This window comes from Macrotis lagotis, chromosome 6 (assembly GCF_037893015.1).
Source record: "Macrotis lagotis isolate mMagLag1 chromosome 6, bilby.v1.9.chrom.fasta, whole genome shotgun sequence".
Taxonomy (NCBI): Eukaryota; Metazoa; Chordata; class Mammalia; order Peramelemorphia; family Peramelidae; genus Macrotis; species Macrotis lagotis.
This window is the reverse complement of record NC_133663.1, coordinates 84815594-84836380: the sequence shown is the minus strand read 5'-3', so window position 1 is coordinate 84836380 and position 20787 is coordinate 84815594. Positions and strand designations below refer to the sequence as shown.

Sequence of the window (20787 nt, the reverse complement as noted above, 5' to 3'; positions counted from 1 at the left end):
GTAAATCACTTAAATCCATTTGAACCTCAATTTCTTTATCAGTGAAATGAAGAGTTGTGATTTTTAAAGTACTTTCTACTTCTTTCATATTCTCTCATTATATTTTGCACATTCCCCAGAAGGGATAGTATAGGATCTGATAAGAATACATAAATAAAAAGACCACCAATTCCATTTCCATGGGCTAAAAAGTACTGCTGCAATTGCAGTAGATCAGTCAAAGTCAGAAAATGACAGTGGTTGGCTCTTCCTCATACCCCAGCTCTTTGCTACCTAGTAAAGAATATGAATATCTTAAAAAAAAAAACCAACTGCCTCAAGTGACCCATAGACTAAGCATGAAGAGTCCATTCTATTCTGTAAACTTGCATATTCAGCCAGCAGTCTTTGACTACCTCTGCAAATGAAAATACTCAATAGCTTTTGTGAAAGAAATTGTTTTATGATAAACAGTAATGAGTTTATAGTACAGATAAATTTTGAGCTTTTTCTCATTTTAAAAGGAGAATCTCATGACTAACAGCATAAGAATGGGATAGTTCTTCTTGCCCCTCTAATCCCAAGTGTCCTAAGATATTCCTTCAAACTCTTTATCCAAAGTGAAATAATGTAAATGTTCAGTTTGCTTTTGGTTTGGACATCTTTCTAAGTCTCTCATATCCAGTTATCCTTTCTAAAGCAAAGTCATATGAAGGGATAAGGGGAAAGAAGGCAACATTAAATTATACTAAAGCATTCCCTTTAAGACAACACATGCCTCTGAGGTGATATGCTTCTATGTTCATGATGTTACTTCAGTTTTTTCATAGAACAGTTAATGGGGTCTCTCTGTCAGTGACTAAATAACCATTTGTTGATTCCTTCATCACCCCAGCACCAGGGCATTAACATTGGTCCAACTCTTTCTGTGGTGCCCTTCTCAGTTTCTTCTTTTGGCACTGCTGTCCATAGGCAAACTCCCTTTAGCCATCTGCTGCCTTATTCAGTTTATGAACATTACCATAGATTTTCAAGGTTCCCCACATAGATTAAGATGTTTGATTATGCAGAAGATTTCTTTTTTTGGCTATAGATGTGTTTTCTCCTATCTGTGGAAGAATCATTTATTTTCTAAAATTTATTTTCTAAAATTTATTTTCTAAAATTCAATCAATTATGGACTCTAAAAACATTTCCTCTTTGCCACTCTTGAGTATTTCCCTTCCATTTTGTTTTTCAATTGCACGTGCAATTGCTAACTCAGGACACTTGGTGTCTAGCCCTCTTTTTCTCATTTTGACACTTGTATGAACTTGTCTAGGTCACTTTACCTACATATGCCTGTTTCATCATCTATCAATAGACCAGATAATGTCTGTCTGTTTTAAAGATCACAACCTACTCCCTCAGCACCAGTGCTGCCACATACAGTTGTGATCTTTTTAAACAGAGAGGCAAAAGAACACAATAGATAGGGTGCTAGGGAATACACCAGTGTTGAATCAATAGCCATAGTGATGAAGATTAGGAGTCTATTGCCCTCCACATACATCACACACACACACACACACACACACACACACACACACACACACACACCCCATTTCTATACTCTCTGAGAGGAAAAAGCAAAACAAAACAAACCTGAATTTAGGAAGATGAGGGCATATTGACAATAAATGACCCAGAAGGGTGGTATGATGATCTGCCAGATGCCACACCTGAGGATTAGACTCAATATACTCCAATGGCTACCAACTGCCTCCAGGATCAAATTCAAAATTCTTTGCTTGATATTTAAACATCTTCATAATTCAGTCCCTTCCTGATTTTCTAGTCTTCTCACATATTCCTCTTTGACAATGGTGTCCTGGCTGTTCCACGAACAAGATACTCAGTCTCTCAGCTTTGCACTTTCCTTCTCACTGTATTTCATGCTTGGACTGTGCTCCCTCTGCTCAGACTGTTGACCTCTCTGACTTCCTTTAAGTCCCACCTAAAATCTCACCTTCTCCAGGAAACCTTCCCAATGCTTCTTACTTCTAGCATCTTTCCTCAGTTAATTCAGTCCAATTATAGCCTTACATATTGTTTGCTTGATGTCTTCACCACTGAACTGTGAACTCCTTGAAGGTAGAGAGTATATTTTAGGGATTAAAGCCATAAAGGTTTATCACTCCTGGCAGCAGCTGGGGGGGGGGGGGGGAGGCAAGGAGAGGGAAGGGGGGAGGGGGAGAAGGGAGGGGGAAAGGACGGGAATATTCCAATGTCAAGGTTTCCTTAACTCATTTCTCTCTCTACTTCCTTCTCCAAACCATATCCTAATAATCTTTGTTACTTACCGTGTTAGGCTTCCCCAATTCCCCTGCTCCCTCCAACTTTCTCTTAGCTTTTGCAGTCTGAAGAACTAGGCTAACCTGAGGCCTAAGGCTAGTCTTTTATCTTCTCTCCTTTTTCATCAGTAGAACAGAAAGAGGGAGAAGTTACTCATGTCAACATATCTAAACACATAGTAGTCAATATTTTGAAGATTCCTTAGAAAGAAAAGAGGGTCATTGATTTTTTTTAATATATAGAGCAAAAAATAAGGAAGGCCAGAATGAATCACAAATAAGCCAAGACTTTTAGATTTTGAAAATGGCATCTTGTTTAAATATTTATCTATTTAAAGGAAAATTACATTGTCATAATGCAGACATAGTACAGTTTCATGTAAAATCATATTTTTGCTCTAATATAATAATAATAATAATAATAATAATAATAATAATAATAATAGAATGAGTATAACACCTAGAGGCTAGGAATTATGCTAAGACCTTTATAAATATTATCTCATTTGATCTTAACAATAACCCTGGAAGGTAGGTGCTATTATTATTCTCATGATTTCTAGATGGAAATACTCATTTTATTTGGTGTTTGTTAGAAGAGTATAGATATAGTTACATATGCACATAGGTATATATGTGTGTAAGTATGTATTCAAAGTCTTTTCATGTGGTTCATAATTGTTAAAATGCACAAGTTTGACTATGTCATTTCTCAGTTCAAAATCCCTTTGTAATGCTGGGTAAAATATAAACTCCTTAACCTAGAATTAAAGATTTTCACAATCAGGTTCCCACTTGCCTTTCTAACTTTACTTTATCCTATTTACCTTCACACAATCTCCATGCTAGCCACACATCAACTGGTTACTATCCTCGACTCATACTGCTCTTCCCCATCTCCATGCTTCCATGGAAGGTTCTCCCTAATGCCAAGATCACTGTCACTTCTGCTTATTGAAATCCTCTTCTTCCTTCACAACTCAGTATAGGAGCCATCCCTTGCTATGAAAACTTCCCTGCTATCCTCCCCTCAAAATGTGCTGTCCCCTCTCAAATATCCTAGAGCATTTTCTTCAAAAATATCATCTTACTCTATCATCTGCCTTATTTCCTACCTCTCTAATAGCATACTGCATCCCTCCTCATATAATTTCTTGAGATCAGGGACTATGTTGTTACTTGGTATTGTATCTCTAATATAAGGAGAAGGAATAGAGATTGATATCATTGGATAGAGATCTCTCTCAGGTGAGGAAACTCCCTTATTATGGATGAGTTCCTTTTCCATTTTATAATCCTAGAGAAAATTCATAGAGCATATTTGTCAATCACATTCCACAACACTCCAAAGTATAGACTGAATTCCATTAAAATGTAACTAGGAAATAGAAAACAAAAATAAATTAAAATATAGTACAACATAGATAATTGTAATTTGGACTTTTCTAAGTCAGTATGCAGCCTGTAGGGATTTGTTTTTAGAGTTTGACACCTGTGTATTCATGATGAATTATAAGGAGCACTTGAAGCTAGGTCTTGCTGGCTTTCAATTTAGCCTCAAAATCCACTGTCATACTATTTCTCTTATACATTGCACAAGTAAGCATTTAATAAATTCTTAATGGAATTGAATTGAACATTGGCCTATAGTAGTAACCTTACTGGTGTTGTGTCTTGTTTTAGGATGGACGCTTGAGAATGAATGACCAGTTGATTGCAGTGAATGGTGAATCTCTTTTGGGCAAGTCCAACCATGAAGCTATGGAGACTCTCAGGAGGTCCATGTCTATGGAAGGGAACATCCGCGGGATGATCCAACTAGTGATCCTGAGACGACTGGATAAACATACAGAGGTGATTAAAGAACATATCATTTGAAAGAAAATGAACAAAACTGGAAAGCAAAATTCTATCAAAATAAATAGAATTAAAGAACATATCTCCTGGAAGAAATTCATCAAAAATGGAAAGCAGAATTATGTCAAAAGTTGTGAGGGATCATGATAGAGTAGGGGGGGAAAATGAATTGCTAGTCACAAAAGGTGATTTTGGTGCCTAATTTTACCACTTACTAGCTCTGTGACTTTGGGTAAGTGGCTTAGTTTCCCTTTGCCTCATTTTCTTCATTCTATAACAGAGTAAATGAGCCAGCCACATGATCCTTTACATCCCTAAAGTCCAATGATTGTATCACAAGAACTCTAGGCAGATCTCTATTTGTCTAAATTTTATGAATATATAGGCACTATGTACATATACATCTCTGTGTATATGTACATATGTAAACATATTCTCTCCAAAATATTGTAATAGAGGAGGAGAAATGAGAATGGCTATGTGTTGGGATTAAAACTAGCAAGGTTAATCATTTGCATAAGAGAATAATAGAGTTTATGTAGTCAAACCTTCTTATTTTGCAAATGAAGATACAGGGACTCAAGAAACTTATACAAGGTCACACAGCTTGTTAGTTTCAAAGCCAAGCCTATGTCTATGTGTCTATGTGTTTTTCACCCATTTTTTACCTTTTTGTCTTTTAAATGATGAAATTCAAACTATGAAAGACTTTTTTATTTTTTCTCATCTTATAAACAATTCCTGAAATTGATTACTAGTTAATAAACATTTTCATGTTTTGTAAATGATTTACCAACATTCCCTTTTCATGGCAGAGCTATATAAATAAATCATAATGTAAAAATATGAAATGTAAGGTAAAAATACAGAAATCTATACATACCTGCAACAAATTCACTTAACCTCTACTATTTAAATTTTTGTGAACATCAAGATGAGTTATGTGAACCTTTGAATTATCAAATTTAAATCTTGCTTGGCTCTTAATTACACATGCTATTACAGAAATAAAAACTTTTTTTCCCCTGGAATATTTTATCTCACAAAATTCTCTGCTTTTGTAACTTTCTTCTTAATATAAGGTACATTTTCACTCACCACTAAAATATTCATAACCATTAGATACTACTGAACTTGTAAAGAAAGGGGAGAAAGAGGGGAAATTAGGCTTTAAGATGAATAAAGGAATTTAAAATTTTTTCTTGAAAGTAAATTCTCAAAGGACAGGAAATGCTCCTGTAATACAAAAGGTATATTAAACATAAAGGAGGATAAAATAGAACAAGTGATATAGTTGAAAAGAATCAAATATCCTTTCTTGACTTTCTCCACTTTAAAAATAGTGAAAGTATGAGACCCTAAGTTTCATAAGACTTACTTCATCCAGACAGTAAGACAGGCAAAGACACAGCCTATACAACTTGTTTCATTAAATTAGAATCTACTGAGAAGAAACTATATTTACTCTGTATTTTACTCTAATAATTATGAAGTCCTTTCTGGATTATAAAAGTTGCTTTGTTCAAGTTCATTATTTCAGTATTCAGAGTCCTTATTTTCTGTGGAGGGCCAAAGTTCATGGGCCAGTGCCCAAGAGCAGTTACCCCTCTGCCCACACTAACCCAGCTCCATGTCTCTTTCCACATTCTTCTCTGTCAGTAAAAAGTGGATCTATATTAAGCATTTTGGCCCATATTTGCTATTCCTCTTTTCTTGCTTGTTTGGCAAATGTTTTCATTTCAATTCTCACACTCTTGGGTGGGTTGAAAGTGAGCTCAGAAAAAGAAAGTACTTAACACTTAGCTCATGACCCATATTGGGAAGTCACATCTCAGAATGGATCATCAGGGGACCAATCAGAAAATGAGAAATGACAAGAGAAGAGAAAAGCAGATTTTTATGAATGTGTTTTTAGACTTGGTAATAGTTTTTGTACTTTCCTTAGGGAATAAATAGAAAGTTTGCTCTCTGCTTTTGGGAATCATTGTGGCCTCAGTGCAGATTAAAGAGGATTTTTTTTATATCAGTATGCCAGCCTGATGTACACATTGTATTTATTAATTTTTGTTAAATCTCCTACATTTTATCTACCAAATTTACATTTTTCCATCTTATGACAAGCTCAGAGCTTCATTGGTGGTCCTTTGTATTGCATTCTCTTGTTAGGCCAGCCATTGTGCTCAGGTATGATTTTTTAAAAAAAATATATTTACAACCCCAAATAGGATCTCAAAGCTCCTCACATGTTTAGGGAAATCAATTAGTTAGATTTGGCATGAATACCAAAATCAATGAACATTTTATTCATATAAAAAAATCAAAGCAACTACTTATGAAAAGTCAAAATACAGAGTTATTGGGACTTCCCCCCCTCCACATTACCCAGATGTACGAGACATGTAAACAGTTCTGATGAGCGTCTCATGAAGAATACATAATGAGCTCTTGATTAAATCAAAATCATTTTAAACTGAAATATTTTTTTCCCAAGGATGAACTCGAGGTTCAATTGTAATTCCATTTGAGGCTGGAGACTTGGTATAAAAAATGGGTTATGACCTGTTTTATTTTTTTTCCCCCTTCCCCAAAACACTTTCCTTCCTGTTGCGACAGCCCAGCTTGGTAGAAAACAGAATATGTTTAAAAATCCATTATTTTTTTTATTGGTCAGGACACTAATGGAGGCCTCCATGACAGCTCTATTTTACAGGCTGAATACTTTAATTAGGCTGGTTACTGATCAGTTGTTGGGATATCGATTGTGTCATTTATCAAAGAGCTAGGGAGGCAGGGTTTTTTTTTCCTCTCTTGTTCTTCTTGCTGTTAATTCAAAGCACAGGTCTATGCATGGCAAGTCCTGCCTCTCCCACTGGGGATCCAGCTTTAATTTAGGGGAATCTCATCAGTTGGTTTAGCCAACATATAGAGCCTGTGTTTTGATGCCTGCAGAATGTGGGCAATCTGGAGAAAAACTTAAAAATATTCTTCTTCACTGAAAGCATCACCGTTTTGTTTTTTTAACTGAACACATGATTTCATTAGGGTCAGGAACTCCCAATAAGGCAACTCCCTCTACCAATGCAGAGAAACATCAGTTCTGCAAAAATTCCAGCCCTAGAAAGTTCCCTGGGTCATTGAAGGGTTGAGATTTGCCCAGTTCTTGCCAATATGCATCAGAGATAGGTAATGAACACAGAACTTTCTCACTTCGAGACCAGCTCTGTCTTCTCTATGCTATATATAACTGCCTCTTATGTGTATTTTGAATTATGAGAGACAACATAGAAGAGATTCAATAGAGAGCCACACAAATCAGAAAAAAACCTGGTTTCATGAACTTCCTCTGACAATGGCACATAGTAGGCACTAATATAGATTGATTGATTAACACACATTGGCAATGTGATCATGACCAAATGACATGATCATAGATTTTGGGCTGGGAGGAAGCTTGAATGTCTTCTAATCTGACCCTTTTTCTAAAATTTTTTAAAAATATTTTCTCTTTTTTTACAAAAAACTAAAGGCCAAATAAATCAGGAGGACATACATAATAATGGCTAACTCAGGATTCAGTCTTTTAGTTTTATTAAGCTCATACAACATGTCAAAGCCCCTGGGGATGCAATGAAAAGCAAACCTTCCTTGAGCTCACTTTTTAAAAATATTTTTTAAAAATTTATTTATTTAAGGCGATGGGGTTAAGTGACTTACCCAAAGTCACACAGCTAGGCAATTATTAAGTGTCTAAAGTTGGCTTTGAACTCAAGTCCTCCTGACTCCAGGGTTGGTACTCTAAACACTATGCCACCTAGCTTCCCCTACTGAGCTCACTTTTTATCAGAAGAGTCAATAGACAAATATCTGAGTACATATAAAATATATAAAGTATAAGTGGGAGATAGTTTCCAAAGCAAAGAAATTCAAATCTAGGTTCTCCATGAGCTCAGTTCAGTGCCTTAAGGTTATTAAGACTATAAGTTGCAACTGAGCTGTCATCTGCATCAGTGGAGGGAGTTTCTATACTAGGAAGCTTCCCACACTGATGAAATCTCAAAGATTAAAAAAAATAAGTAAATAAACTAGCAGAGAACTAATGGAGAAGTCAGAAAGAGCAAGTCAAATGTATTGTTCATGGCCAAATGCTATTTACAGAATCAGAGTGACTCTTGGCTGTGATTTGCATTTCTCTGGATGGCATCATTCTTCTCTCGGTAATGATCAAGGGATGCAAGATGGCTTCTAAATTATTTTCTTCCTTGAATCGTATCAGGGAGACAAATGGCATAAGCAAGAAGAAAGCACAATTCTCAAAGCCTCAGTTCTCTTAAAAAAAGAAAATGGACCAGAACATTTTATAACTTGCAGCATTCAATTACTGAGCACCTGTGGAAGAAAAGCCACCAATACACCATTTGGTCTACTTTGAACCTGAGTAAACCATGCATTTGCTTGCAGAGTGTCAGAATTAACTTAGGTGGTGCAAAGTGGCAAGAAAAGATTTCCCAGAAGAGAAGCAAGCAGCCTAGAGGTCTGGCAACGGGTTGCTTTCACGCCCAGCCGGAAGACCAGGCTTTTGCAATAAGATGTCCTCTTGAGTCCCAAAGATTTTCTAGTTTGAGCTTGTCCTGGAGCATATGCACTTGGTCTCCGAGCACGAGGGGGACCAGCTGGCTGGCAGAGAAACACCCTTGGCAGGTCTTGTATTGACACTGCCACAAGCTGTACTCCCAGATGGAGTAAAATATGAAAAAAGCCAGTTGTGAGTGGAGGGAGGGTGCGTGGGGAGAGGGGGAGAAGGAATAAGATCGTTAATCCTCTTTCTGTATTAAGAGATAGGCTCTCAAAATCCTTTGCCCCATACTACTGTCAGGGTCCTTTGGCTCCCAAGCAATGATGGGGTTGTTGGGAAACCATTAAAAAAAATGATTTCCACAGCTGAGAAACAATAATGCAAAATAAACACTCCATAATCTTTTCCTTGATTGAATATGATTTAATGGTGGTGATGACCCTGCTTGAATTTTGCTATGATTGATTCACTTGGTATATATCAAGGGAATTTCCAACTTTTTTTCTTTTCCTTTCCATAGGAGCGTACTGACTATGGGCTCTTTCCCAAGCCTGCTCTTGAGAGCTGTCAACATTTTGTCACCGCCTCCAGGCGTCATGAACCCAACCTACATCCATTCCTCACATACAGCCCCCAGGAGAGGCAAAAAGGTACAGTTCTTTTATATTCTCCTTAGAACCAAGGGAAGAAAAGATGAGTGAGAGGACTTTTTTTGTTGTTTTAATTTTTCTTTATCTTAAAAAAAAGAACAGTTAATTAAACTAAGTGCAGACTGTTACTCTGAGTCATGAACATTCAGAGATGGGTGGGAGAGCTGACTCAGAAATTGTGAATTAGATTCCTGGCAACCACTCCAGTTTAAGTAACAGTTTCTAGCTCGCTGCCCCAAACATGGGAGGTTAGATATTAAACAAACTATGACTTGAAAAATCAAAGCTTTCAGTGTTGGGTTTCCAAAGACCTTTTTAATGTTGACAATTATCAAATATGATTAACTATCAAACTTCAAAGATTTATGGTCCAGATAGTAGTGAACCATAAAATGTTAGCAACATATTTCAGAGATGTCGAATAGACTGTAGGATGAGCATGCTAAATACAATTAGCTGAGCACGTTTCATGGGGATGAAATGAGTTTTTTATTTCAGTAATATACTAGTGCAGTAACTTTGGCTAATATATATATATATATATATATATATATATATATATATATGATACAATATAGTGATATAGTGATGTATATTATACACATGTGTATATATACATATAAACAAGTATATGTATATTATACATGTAGATTTTTCTTTTTTTTAGGCATATTTTTCTAACTATGCAGGTTTTATAGAAAGTGATGGAGGTCAATGGTTTTATTATATACATCTAGGCTTTTTTACCTTGTTCTTCAACAATATCACCATGTGATATCAGGAAAAAAGTTAGTTTTTTTATAAAATGTAACAGTGATTATTAGTGATTCTAAGATAACTCCCACCTTCTGAAATTGTTTTGCAGTGAGATCTCATTTATCCCAGATGGGGTTCACAGATCTTCTCTCCTTAGATCTCCAAATCATTATGTGGAGATGGTAGATTATGTTTTAATTTCTCTTTTTGCTGTTTAAGATCCTAAAAATTCCATGTAGGAGGTAGACTTCACTCCAATAAAATATAAACATTACCAAATGCCTTAACAGTGAAAAAATGACTAGTTACCATCTAATTGTCACAGCATCATTCTAAGGATGAATGTCAGTTTAAACATTGTATCATCACTGCCCTTGACCTCTGAATAAAATTCATTGACTTTATGCAGTTATAATGATCAGACTTCAGTCATTTCTTCCTGCATAAAGTTGGAGAGCTATAGGAATGGGATATTTTATATGCCATCATCTTTTATCATTTGGCTTCTTGATTTTTCTTAGCAATTTTTTCTTTTTCTCAAAGGAGAATTTTGGGGCATGAAGGGATAACATTGAGAAATTACTGGGATGAGAGAAACAAAAGACTTCAACAGTCTATTTGAAAATGAAATTATTTAAATGAACTGTATGTCATTCCAAGAACAATCAACAGGTCTTTTCTAATAAACTGAGATAAAGTTTATAAATTATAAAGTTTCTAATAAACTTAAAGCTTATAAAACACTTTATAATCTTAAAACACTAGATAAATGCTATTATTTTTTTATCATCATTATTACATTGCCATGGAGTTTTAAGTACCTTGACACAACTCCCTATTCATTATCTGAAATCTGAATTTATAATTGCTTTATAGCATTTTTAAAATGCAGTTCTATCCTTGATTGGAATACCACACACTATATTAGGTATAATATAAGTCAATTTGTTCTTATTTCCTTTTTTCAAGAATGAAACAATTGTTTTTCTGCAACTGAGTCCAGTATTCATTTAAATCATATTACAATTAATATTGTAGCATATGGTAATATAATCTTAGGATATTATGGACAATCAAATTACAGCTACAGTTAGATATATTAGTTGAACTTTGCTTGTTTTTATATAGATTTATTATTTTATTTTTAAAGTAATTATAAAACTTTTTGCTAACAAACTATTATAAAAATATATAAGGATGAGAATGAGAATATCACTTTAGTGCTTTTACTTTGGAAATCAGTTACCTCTCTCAACTGCCAGACTATTATAGAATCCCAATATCCCACTCCAAATGGCCCAATGAAAGCAAGACAGACACATTTGACTCACCAGTGCTGAAATTTTTAAAGACTTTTCTTTAGGAAAATAACACTAGTTTGACAAAATGTAATGTCTAGGGGTGGGGATTGGAATGATGGGGATTTGGAAGAAGGGGAGCAGTTACAGCCAAAACATTACATTTTTTGCTTTCCGGTGTATATTTTTAAAAAGGGATACATTCAAATCCAATGTTGATGTGCTGTGTTCCATCTATTTTTGCAATAATAGTACTTACCACCCACAGATCTCCAGTTATTTTCCCCCTGCCAAGCTGTTACACAGAAAGAAAAAACACATTTTTAGAATTACCATTTGTAGAAATAATAGTGCCAGAAAATACATTTTTATGTTGGAGTACTGGTAATGAATATTATCCACACTGGAGGAGCTTTTGTGTCTAGAGAAGATGTGCTTCCATTTTATATTTTAAGTATTAGAGTGATCAATGTACTCTGCAACTAGGTTACCTATATACTGGCTTCCAAGGATTACCAATGTTACTCCTCACTCAGTTCTGTTCTTCCTAAACAGTTTGTCTGGTTTCTCTAGCCCATTGTTTCTACCTTCTTCCTCTTTAAAATTTTACCTCTTTTGGTCCCTGTTCTACAGATCCCTGCTTTTTTTCACTTAGGTGAGATAGTACAGTATACTGGGAAGAGCATTTGGAATTAGATTGAAGAGAAATATTTAGTAATAAGCCTCCGGCACTTACTTTGTGATCTTGAATAAGTCAGTATCCTCATCTGTGAAATGGAGATAATAAATCTGTAGTATTTATCTCTTAGGCTTTTTAACAAGGTCAAATGAGATTATAAATGTAAAAATTTTCAGTTATCATTACTAGCTATCATTATAGAAAAGATACATATAAAAGAATTTATGCTAAAGAATTAATGACTTAAAAAATAGTTTGATGTGTTAACCCTCAGAGGGTATAGAGAAATACCTCCCTCCAGTGTATTTCAAATTAATTGTATCATAACCCTTGGTTTCCTTGTAGGGAAAAAAAAATTGTCAATCATAAAAGAACTTCAGAGAAGCAAAATTGTAGCCTGGACGTGCCAGAATATGTGAACTGAGTGTAATGCAGCCGAGATAGAATAGAAAGGAAGCTGTTTGGTGCAAGTGGGATTAAAAATCAATCACAGAAGAAACCTTAGGACAGAGGTCCAGAGAAGAGGGAAAGCAACTTGCCCCAGGCTACATAGTCAATTAAATAACAAGTAAGAACTCAAGCCCATGTCTTTTGACTGTTAGGATAAATTGTTCTAGATTGGGGAAGTCCTAGAGAAAGGCAGAAAGAAGGACATTAGCTGATCAAAAGCAAGCAAATGGTCAAATGACTGACCAGCCTGGAGGAGAATCAAATTTGTTTGTGGTTATGATCCATAAGACTTATCAGTCTAGTGCATCCTACTCAAAATACCTGCCTGAGTTTGTCAAACAGATAGCCTGAGATGGAGGAGATGTATGCAGAAAAATAAACATTGTGGATACTATTTGTAGTTCAATCCTCAGACAGCTTTCTTATTTTAGGGTCTTTGGGCCAATTCAGGAGTATAAGTATTTTATTCAATCACCCTAACCCAAAGAGAAATTTGAAATATTAGAGCAAAGATAGTTGAAGAATGGGGACTTCTAAGCAACCTTTAAATCACCAGTTCATAAAACATGTCTTGTGATTACTCCATGATGATACTGCTATTTGTATGTTTGTGTATTCCTACTTCCAAAGGGAAATGGAAGGGGAGGTGGGAGGTGAGAGTGGGATGGAGAAGAGGACAGGAGAATGAACAGAAAATCCCCACTACTACCTTCCTAACAGAAGACACAGTAGTATGGGGCAGCTAGGTGGCGTAGTGGATAAAGCACCAGCCCTGGAGTCAGGAGTACCTGGGTTCAAATCCGGTCTCAAACACTTAATAATTACCTAGCTGTGTGGCCTTGGGCAAGCCACTTAACCCTTGCAAAAGCCTTGCAAAAAAAAAATCTAAAAAAAAAAAAAAAGAAGACATAGTAGTAGTTTTGTCCATCTTGACTGGCTGGCCACCAAAAGCAAGGATTCTTAACAAACAATTGTGGGAGTGGCAATCATCATCTGACTGACTCTTATTCCAGCCTCTGGTGGAGGCAGAAATTGGGCAGAGAAATAGAAGTAGGAGGTGAGGGGGGGGGCAGTAGGAGGATGCCAAATTGGTGGACTGGAGAGAAGCAGCACTTCTAACTACAATAGACCATGGTTCAGAGGATCCCAGTGAGTTTGTAATGATGGAATAAAAAAGTACAATAAATTTTTCTTCTGCCCTAGTACTGAATTAAAATAATGCATCACATTATTTAGGGACCTTTTCTCCCCTGTATAAGAAACTATTTTAAAATTATATAGGAATTACAGAATTCAGAGGTGTAAAGAGATTAGGCAGATAAAGTTCAACACTAAACCTGCAAAAAAATCCTCTACAATCACTTTGACAAGTGATTTTACAGATTTTGTTTGTAGACCTCTTAGAACTCTACTACATCCTGAAAGGACCCCTTCCATTTTGTAGAAATCTGTCAATACAAAAGAATGAACACTGGGTTCAAAGTTAAGGACCTGGATTCAAATATAGGTTCTGAAAATTACTATTTCTGTGACTTTGGACAAATCAATTAGCCCCCATGAACTGCAACTTCTTTATGTAGTTAGATTATAAGACTTTTGAGATCCCTCAGGTACTCAGTCTGTTATTTAATGATGATAAATCTGACTCATGTTAACTTCATAGCATCATAACAGCATAGATGCAGGAACCTCAGAAGTCATTTTGTTCCCCCCCCTTACGGCTAAGGAAATTGAGGTACAAGGAACTTAAGTGATTTGCTCAAGATTATGCAAGCAGCTTCTAGTTCTGTCCTCTGAGGTTAAACTGAGGTTACAGTCTAATCTCTCATCCCTATATCCTTTGTAATCTTACAGTATTCTTGGAACTCTCACACTAACACCCCCCTCCCCAAGTTTATTTGCTGAAAGAATGAAATAAATATGGATGAATATACCTATGTTATAAATTGGTAGGAATATAAAAGAGCTTCATCTTTCAAAGCTCCCCAGATACTCATTGTTTCACTTATAGCTCTGCTTTCAGAGGCTCAGATTCCCAGAATGCACAGCACCAGCTGTTTAGGAGAAAACTCCAGAGACTTTGTATATGTATAAGGGCCTGGAATTGGTTAGCAAAGATTTCTAGGGAGAAGAAATAAGAGGAGAAGAGGGAGGCATGGAGCTCAAACAAAGTAGAGCAGAGATGTAGGTTATATCTGAAACCCCAGTGACTGTATCCAAAGGAACCATGAGAACCAATGAAGGCACAGAGATACTGCTGGTGGTGTGGACCTGTTATCTAAGACTCTATCCAATTGAGTCCTTCCCAAGCACAATTTTCCTTCCTCCACCCCTTCTCCCCAGTTGTCATACCAAAGGGAAAGTGTAAATTGTCTGTCCTATCTGGTAGCAGAGCAGGAAGACTCCACCTGCTCCCAACATTCAGAAAACCTCTGGCTTAAACATTTCCAAGTCTGTATGGATCAGCCACTTTTCTCTTTCTCTTCCTCTTTTCTCCCTCTCTTCCTCTTTCCCATTCCTTCTCATTAGCTAGCTAGAGATACGTATATAAAACTGGTTTAGCATTTTTTTTAAAAAAGGCTTTTAAGTAGGCAGTTAATACTTGTCACCTTTTTTACAAATAGAAAAACTTAAGTCATGATACATTGACCTCATTTTCCTCAGATCATCTTAATAAATCACAGTTAGTCCCATGAATAGAAGTTTCTCAATTTACCAATGCCTTTTATGCTACTAGGTCACTCTTGTAAAAATATATTATGGTATTTAGGTTCACATCTGCAAGTACATATCTACATTATTATGAGTACTAGGGATATGTATTTCCAGTTAGAGGTAATCTTCATTTCAAGGTTGGTTTAATGTTTCAATCTAAAATGGGTCTGTGAGATGAATTGGAGCTTACATGGGAGTTGAAAGGGTCTCCCTGCAGGTTGCAACAACTTCATCTATTCTTTGTCTCCAGAACTGCTACTGTCAGATGCTAACTGGACTGAGGGTGACGTCCCACCACCTCTACCACCACATCCCAGTTTGGAATTGGACCTTGAAGAGTACAACCACAGGTATGGATGAAGTAATGCTTTTTTCATGTGTTCCCACTGTTTTTACAGAAATATATAAGCAAGTTCATTTTAAATGTCCTTTTCATAGGTAGATTATTTCATATCAAGGTCTATCCTTTTCATCCTGATTAAGGGTTCACATTGTTAGACAATTTGTATTTGAACACCCTAATTTTAATGAGGTAATAGTTAAGCATAAGATTTAAGTGTTCAGCTTGTACTTTCTAAAATATTCAAGAGCATGACAACATTTCCATTTAAATTTTAAGTTTTAAAGCTGTAGTAGAAGTTAACAGAAAAAATCTTTATGCAAAGGCTTACTAGAAACAAAAGTTTATTTCTTTGGTTGTATCTCATTTTCTGAGCTGATGAAGATCATAGGGTATTTTAAAGGTAGAGAGCTATTCTAGGAGGTTAGTAGAACCTAAAAGTGAAAAAAATGCTTTATATAATCCAAAAGTATGGAAAAGGGTACCCAATATCACATCTATTCTCTAATAGAAACTAAAAAAATCAATAATTTTTAGAATCACAAGAGCATAAGGGAGATTTACTAAGCATACACACCATTTGACTAGTTGAATTCATAGATTTTTTTCCTTTTGATGAGTTTAAAAAATCATTAAATTGTCCCTTTGCTATTTTCTATATTTATTATAGCTATTTAAAAACTGCATATTTCATACCATACTATGTCCCAAGATAACCCTATAAAATATCTTCAATTTTCTAATCTCAGCAGTGCTATTGTCATTTCTATTACAGTGGTTTTTTGTGTAAGATTCCAAAAAAAAATGAACAGAAGTTTCAGTATTCTACATATTAACCAGATTAGAGTGGTTTTTCTTTGTAGCATACTTTTTCAAAAAGTTTCATATTTTACAATCATAGTTTCAAAAACTAAATTTAACATCATGATTAAATTGTTGTAATCTTTAAAGCATTTTGTAAACATGAATAGTCATTATTACTATTGCTATGTCATGCCATCATCTTAGAATTAATGTGAGTAAAGTTATTTTCATTCCACCTCAAAATTATTTCCACTTAAGCTTCTTCCTTTCTGTAAAAGATGCCACCATTCTGCCACTCACCCAAGCCCCCAAATCTGGATTTGTCTTCTCCTTATGCCTCTAATAACATCTCTGAGAAGATATTTTCTTTAGATGTTATACAAATAAAATACTCTAGGGGTATCTCAAACCCTCTGTCTCCAAAAGGAACTACAGGCTAGTCTTATAGTCAATCTTATCTTGAGCAGCTCCTCTTATTTTCTTCTAAATCTAACTGATTGCCTAACTCCATCTGTGAACCATATAGATGAATATCTTCCTAAGATACCATTGAAATATAAACCAAGGAGATAATATTCTGTCCCTGAGATAGAATTGAGTAGTTGCCTCAGGGATGATGCTGAATCACTCAGATGAAATAAAATATTGCTTGATTAGGGTCATTGTGGCCCAAGACCACGACTGCTCCCTTGCCTCACATTTAGCCCATCATATGAACATTCTGGCTTAGAGCAAGTCCTTTATGCTTGTCATTTGAAAGGAAGAGACATGGCTGAATGTCAGGGGAAAAGTAGTGATCTATTCCAGATGACTGCGGCCCTTCTTTACTTGTCAGTTATCTTTACTATGATATCTGAGGACTTCATGGTTGAATTTTCCTTCAAATGTTTCTCAGATCTATTTCTTTCCTCTCAAACATAGACCTAGATCAAAGAAGGACTGGTACTGATGATTGCAATGGATAGAATGATGATAATTGATACTTATACACAGAACTATTCAACTCTAATCTTGCATTTCCTTTACTTTCCCAGTCTTCAGACTAGGAAATATAATAAAAATTATTAATAGGGGTTTAACACCTTGAACAAGTGAGACTCTTTTAAATGTAAAGAAGGTATCAAGTTGGCCTTAATGCATTCAAATCACCACCTACAGTACTGCAGAGCCACCTATTTGCTCCAGGAGACCAATAAGCACAGAGGACAGTGTCATAGCAAAGAGACAAGAGAAAAAAATAGATGGATCAGCAAAGAGTCAGAAGGAGGTAAAAAGTAGCAATTTAAATTGCTTCAGAAGTCCTTCTCATTGCTAACAGCTAAGAAACTTGCTAATTATAAAGCAAATTACCTCAGCAAGAAGTGCCAGATAACTTAGAAAAGGTGGCAAAGTCTGTGAGAAAGATAGAAAAGCATTATTTACCAAAAAAAAAAAAACCCAACTCATTCCAACCTGTTAACAGAACCCCTAGCACAACAAATTGCCTTTTTGCTTAGAGAGTCTCAGAGAGCTGATGATCTGGGTGTCAACAAGTATGGAAGGCAAAGGCAGGTGACTTGAAGAGATTTATGCTCATTACAGAGCCACATTACAGCTAGGTATGTGCAAATGCAGATTGGTCTCGCTTTTAGAGGGAAATGGAGGATAGGATTATTTCTCTAAGTCTCCAGAATATTGAAAAGAATGAGGTGGGTTCTGAAGGAAAAGAAGAAATGTATCAAGAGGAAAGCCAAGTGCCAAAAGGAGGTGCAAAGGTCCTATTTAAAGGCTCATTTGCCTTTGGCACTGCAAGACTAGAGTAGATGCTCTTTGAGGGAAGCAGGTCCACATAATGAGGATCCCTAGATTCTTCCAGGACAGAGGGCTTCTAGAATGGGTACTAAGAAAAGAAGAGCTTCCTTCTCAATAGGACCAAGACATGGACATTCAGGTCTTCTGCCTTCTGAGACTGGGCAAACCTACTGACCAATTCGCTCTTCTAGAGATTAAAGAGAAGATAAATGGTTTCACCAAAAGGACCCTAGAACACACCTTTAGGGAATCGTAGGGAGGGATCTCAGACAGAAATCAGCAATGACAATGTTTTCATCATTGTTGCCATCACTAACTAGCTAAGAGCTTATGAATAAAAATGAGGATAAAGCAAATAGGCAGTTTAACAAGATGTTTTCAGAGAATGGGATTTGAATTTTTGGAAAAGGACTTCAAACACAGGGATGATGGGTTCCTGAAACAGTATAGACTCTATCTAATGATGGCTGGGAGAAAAAACAACAAAACAAAACACATTTGCCTCAAGGTGTTGAGGTATCTAATGAAGAGAACTTTAAATTGAAAAATGGAGAAAAAAGAAGAAAACTGTCCACATGTGTTAGCTAAGCCAGAAGTGATAGTAGGAGGTATAATAGGAGGGAGACTAGCACTACAGAAGGACACTGATAATACTCATAGCCAGAGGTATCTATATACATATGCCCTTAGTATGTATAATAAGCTAAGAGACTGGGAATCCTTAATATGAGGGATAAATTCAAATGATGAGACAACTCTCAGTCTTGAGAGAATGTTACCAAACTAAAATATAGAAGTGCAAGGAATAAAGCAGCATGGTAAATCAGGATCATACAGCTATGGAAATTCATGAACAAGAATTGTATTGTGATTAAGTTACTTCCTTAAGGTGACATTGGCTAACATTTTGTCAGTTTTTACGGTTTGTAACGTGTTTTGCAAACATTATCTCATTGTTTCCTCACAATCTATTATATAGATGAGGAAGCTGAGGCAGATAGTAGTTAAATGACCTTCCCAAGTTGACACAACTAATCAATGACAAGGCAGGATTTTACTTCAGGACTTCAGTACTTGTGTTCCTGAGGAAGACAAAAGAAGCGAAATTATAGTGGGAATCTAAAATAAATGAAAGAAATGCATGATGAGTTCTACAAGACAGAAAAACTTGTGTGGAAATAGAAATATGGTTGAATTGAAAAATTTGGACAGCTACCAGAATTCTAGCTGCTAAAAGCATAGAAAGTTAACTAATTTCCCGTAATATCATTTCATTTTTCATAAGATGAACAGATCAACAAGAAAGACAACTGTTCTGAACCCTGATGCTAACTAGTAAAGAAATATATATTGTCAAAGTAGAGATAAGAACTATGGGATGAAGTTATTACCAGATCTTCTTAGTATCCAAGAGAGAACAGGAAGGGTACTACTAGAATACTGAGTATAATTTGTTGTGAGTCATATATTTTGAGAGACATTTCAGAATTTAGAGAAAAGATAGAAAATATTTATGGCCTACAATTCTATAAGAGGAAAATGGATTTATTAAAAAATAGTCCAAGATATGTTCAAGAATAAAATTCTATTAATAAGAAAATGGAGACTGGCTAAAGAGTGTATATGAACAGGGAACTGCTTTTTAAGAGGCATGTAAAGAAGATGGAAGCAAGACAAGTGAATACTTCTAAACAGGAAAAACTGACACTTAATGTAAATGCTAAGAGTATCAAGCTAGATTTTTATTATCATTTTGGGTCAAGAGGAAAATCAAAGAAGGATGAGGATTTATGATTGCAGTGGATGAAGTGATTATAATTAATGGCTGAAAGTGGAACTATTCAACTCCTATCTTATAGCATTTTTACCCATCAATGAGAATATTCTTTAGACTAGAAAATGTAGACAAAAGTTAACAGAAGATCAAAAATTTAAATAGGGGAGGTAATGGTAAGAGAACATCTAGTTGGTCTTAATTATTTCAATTACAATAACTCAGAGACACAAATGGTGAACAGTGCGTGGTTGACGACCTTTGAAAAATCATGGTGGAAAAAAAAGGTACTGAAAGATTGGAAATGGAAAAAACTTATACTGACTTTCACAATACAAAAGAAGGTGTATTCTTTAAATTATAAGTCTTCTGAGTTTGACTTCTATTTCTGGCAAAATTCCCAAATGCAGTAATATAGGAATGGCAAATCTCATGATATCCTTGTGGATCAAAATGGAGATACATGGGATGGATTATAGTGTAGTTAATATTAATAATATAGTAATAGCTGACATTTATATGGTACTTTAAAGTTTGCAAAGAGCTCATGTTATCACAGTTCTTCCCAACAATTCTACAAGATAGACACTATAGGTATTATTAGCCTCAATTTATAAGTGAGAAATTGAATCTTAGATGGATTATAATCTGCCACCTTACTTAGAAACCTTCTATATGTCACAAAAGGAATTTGAACCCCAACCTCTCTTGACATCTTGTCCATTGCTTTATCTGGTGAGCTATGTGGCCTCTCAAGTTAGTAGATTTTGAAGTGCTTAAGGAGCTAT

General features: G+C 35.6%; 1 protein-coding gene across 6 annotated transcripts in view; it reads left to right on the top strand.

Annotated features, from left to right (window-relative positions):
* PARD3B (par-3 family cell polarity regulator beta) overlaps window positions 1-20787 on the top strand; it is a 1291415-nt gene that overhangs the window by 797842 nt on the left and 472786 nt on the right. For all 6 annotated transcript variants that reach the window (XM_074191565.1, XM_074191567.1, XM_074191566.1 and 3 more), the window contains 3 exons: window positions 3996-4166; window positions 9263-9392; window positions 15541-15640. In XM_074191565.1, coding sequence (XP_074047666.1) covers window positions 3996-4166; window positions 9263-9392; window positions 15541-15640 — 401 coding nt within the window. The remainder of the gene's footprint in view (window positions 1-3995; window positions 4167-9262; window positions 9393-15540; window positions 15641-20787) is intronic.